The following is a 2,266-nucleotide window of genomic DNA, read 5'->3' as shown; positions in this document are numbered from 1 at the left end:
CAGGCTGCGGGGGCGCCTGCAGGCTGAGGGGCAGCCCCGGGAAGGGACGGCCAAGCGCGGCCATGGCGGGCGGTCAGGCCCCCGGGTACCAGAGGTTCCTTCTCCCCCTCCTCCTTCCTTCTCCTTCTCCTCCTCCTTTCGGTCCTCGACGTCCTCTCCTTCTCCTTCTTCTTCCTCCTCCTCCTCCTCCTCCTCCTCCTCCTCCTCTCAGGCGCGCTCCCGCCCCCGGCCCCGGCCGACCCCGACCCCTCTGAGGCGCGCGATGGGCACGAGCGCAGGCGCGGACACGAGCGCGGGCACAGCCCCGAGCGGCCCCCGCCCCCCGCGCGTCACGACTTCTAGAAGCCTCCGCTTGGGGCTCTCCCAGGGCACGCTGGGATGCGTCGTCCCCGCCGCCGGCGCCCCCAGGGGATGCTGGGAGATGTAGTCGGAACCCTGAAGCCTGAGAGGAGGACTACCAAGATGGCCGGCGCGCTGCAGGGATCGTGCATGGGTTCATAGGGGCTAGGTTTTCGGGGCAGCGGCTGCCATAAAAAAGGGAAGAACGAGGGGCGCAGGGGTCTCTGATTTCTTTGGCGGAGGAGACTCCCATGTCCCGGGAGGGATGCTGCGAAGAGAGAGGGGTCACCGAGAGGTCAAGGGATTTGGCATGGTCAACACCCCCTCCCCCATGTCCCCAGGGCGAGGCCCGCCGGCCACCGTAAAAATAATACCAATAAATCATCCTGTCATCCCCTTCTCGGATTCTAGCTCTAGACCCATGATCTTGGGAGCTGGTAACCCTAAGAGGCCATGTCAGGGTAGAGGGTCAGCAAGCATTGATTAGGCACCTACTGTGTGACAACCAGCCAATAAGCATTGATTAAACACTTACTGTGTAACAGCCAGCCAATAAGCATTGATAAGACACCTACTAGGTGCTAGCCAACCACAAGCATTTATTGCGCACGTACTATGTGTCAGCCCCTCAAGCATTGATTAAGTACCTACTACTAGCCAGGTACTAATCCTAAGCACTGCAGTGCTTAGGCAAAACAGTCCCTGCTCTCAAGGAGTTCCTAGCCAAAGGACACAGGAAGAGCCGGATTGGGACTCTTTACTACCTGTGTGACCGTGGACGAGTCACCAAACTGCGGGGAGCTTCAGTTTCCTCATTTGTAAAATGGAGCAAACAACAGCACTTCCCTCACAAGGTCCTAAATAATATACACTGTGAGGCTCTGCAAATTAAAATATATATAATTTAAATGCTGTTTTACATACATTATCCCATTTTTCTATCTGGAGGTGGGTAGCATGTTTCATCATCTGTCCTCTGGAGTCTTGGTTGATCTTTATGTTGATAATGATTCAATACAATAGTATTCCATCTCATTTCTATGCCATTTCTTGTTCATCCGTTCTACGATTTATGTGCATCCCTTCAGATTCCCATTTTTTACCACCTCATAAAGAGATATAAACATTTTTGTAATTTATTGGAGTTTGTTTTCCTTGGGACTAATTTTTCCTTTAATCCCCCCTTCCCTTTTTCACTTATTCCTCCTGTTTCCCTGTTAAGTGAATTTTTTACCCAACTCTCAGTGAGTGTATTCTCCCTTTTTTTTTTTTGACTAATTTAGATAAGAATGAGGTTTCTGTGTCAGATGCACCCCTCATCCCCTCCCCCTTGTTTGTATAGATGTCTCTGTGCACACTCCAGTTATGTGAGATAATTTCCCCTAATTTTCCTTTCCCTTCTGCTCCCACCATGTGTCTCTCTTCTCTCTTTCCCTTTTTAAGCTCCTCAAGACAAAACAGAACCAGTTCCAGGTTTTATCTAATTGGATTCCCTCTCTGAATCCTAATGCTGATAGGGTTTGGAAGAGATGCGTGCATGTATCATTTCCCTATATTTGAATGTAAGCAGTTTGTTTTCCTTTTGTTCTTTATCATTGTTTATTCATGTTTATCTTTTTATGTTTCTATTCATTACTGTATTTGAACTTCAAATTTCTTTGCAGCTTTGGACTTCTTATTAGGAATACTTGGAATTTTTCTATTTCATTAAATATTATTATGAGTTTTATTTTTAGTTCTGTTGGAGGAACAGGTTATAAACCCATATCCTTTAACTTCTGGAATATTGTGTTTCATGTTCTCCATTTCTTTATAGTAGTGACTCACATATGATTCTTACTGTGGCTCCTTGGTACTTGCATTCTTTCTTTCTGGATATTTCTTTCTGAATGTTTTTTTCTTTGACCTGGAAGCTCTGAATTTTGGC

At 47.8% G+C, this 2,266-nt stretch overlaps 1 protein-coding gene across 1 annotated transcript in view; it reads right to left on the bottom strand.

Annotated features, from left to right (window-relative positions):
- The window catches only part of CCDC117 (coiled-coil domain containing 117), a 17,303-nt gene extending 17,147 nt beyond the window's left edge, over nt 1-156 (bottom strand). Inside the window, exon 1 of the mRNA XM_044685478.1 lies at nt 6-156. Coding sequence (XP_044541413.1) covers nt 6-64 — 59 coding nt within the window. The 5' untranslated portion in view covers nt 65-156. The remainder of the gene's footprint in view (nt 1-5) is intronic.
- Between the last annotated feature and the right edge of the window lie 2,110 nt (nt 157-2,266).

This window comes from Gracilinanus agilis, chromosome 1 (genome assembly GCF_016433145.1).
Source record: "Gracilinanus agilis isolate LMUSP501 chromosome 1, AgileGrace, whole genome shotgun sequence".
Lineage (NCBI taxonomy): Eukaryota > Metazoa > Chordata > Mammalia > Didelphimorphia > Didelphidae > Gracilinanus > Gracilinanus agilis.
This window is presented reverse-complemented; position numbering and strand designations above follow the sequence as displayed.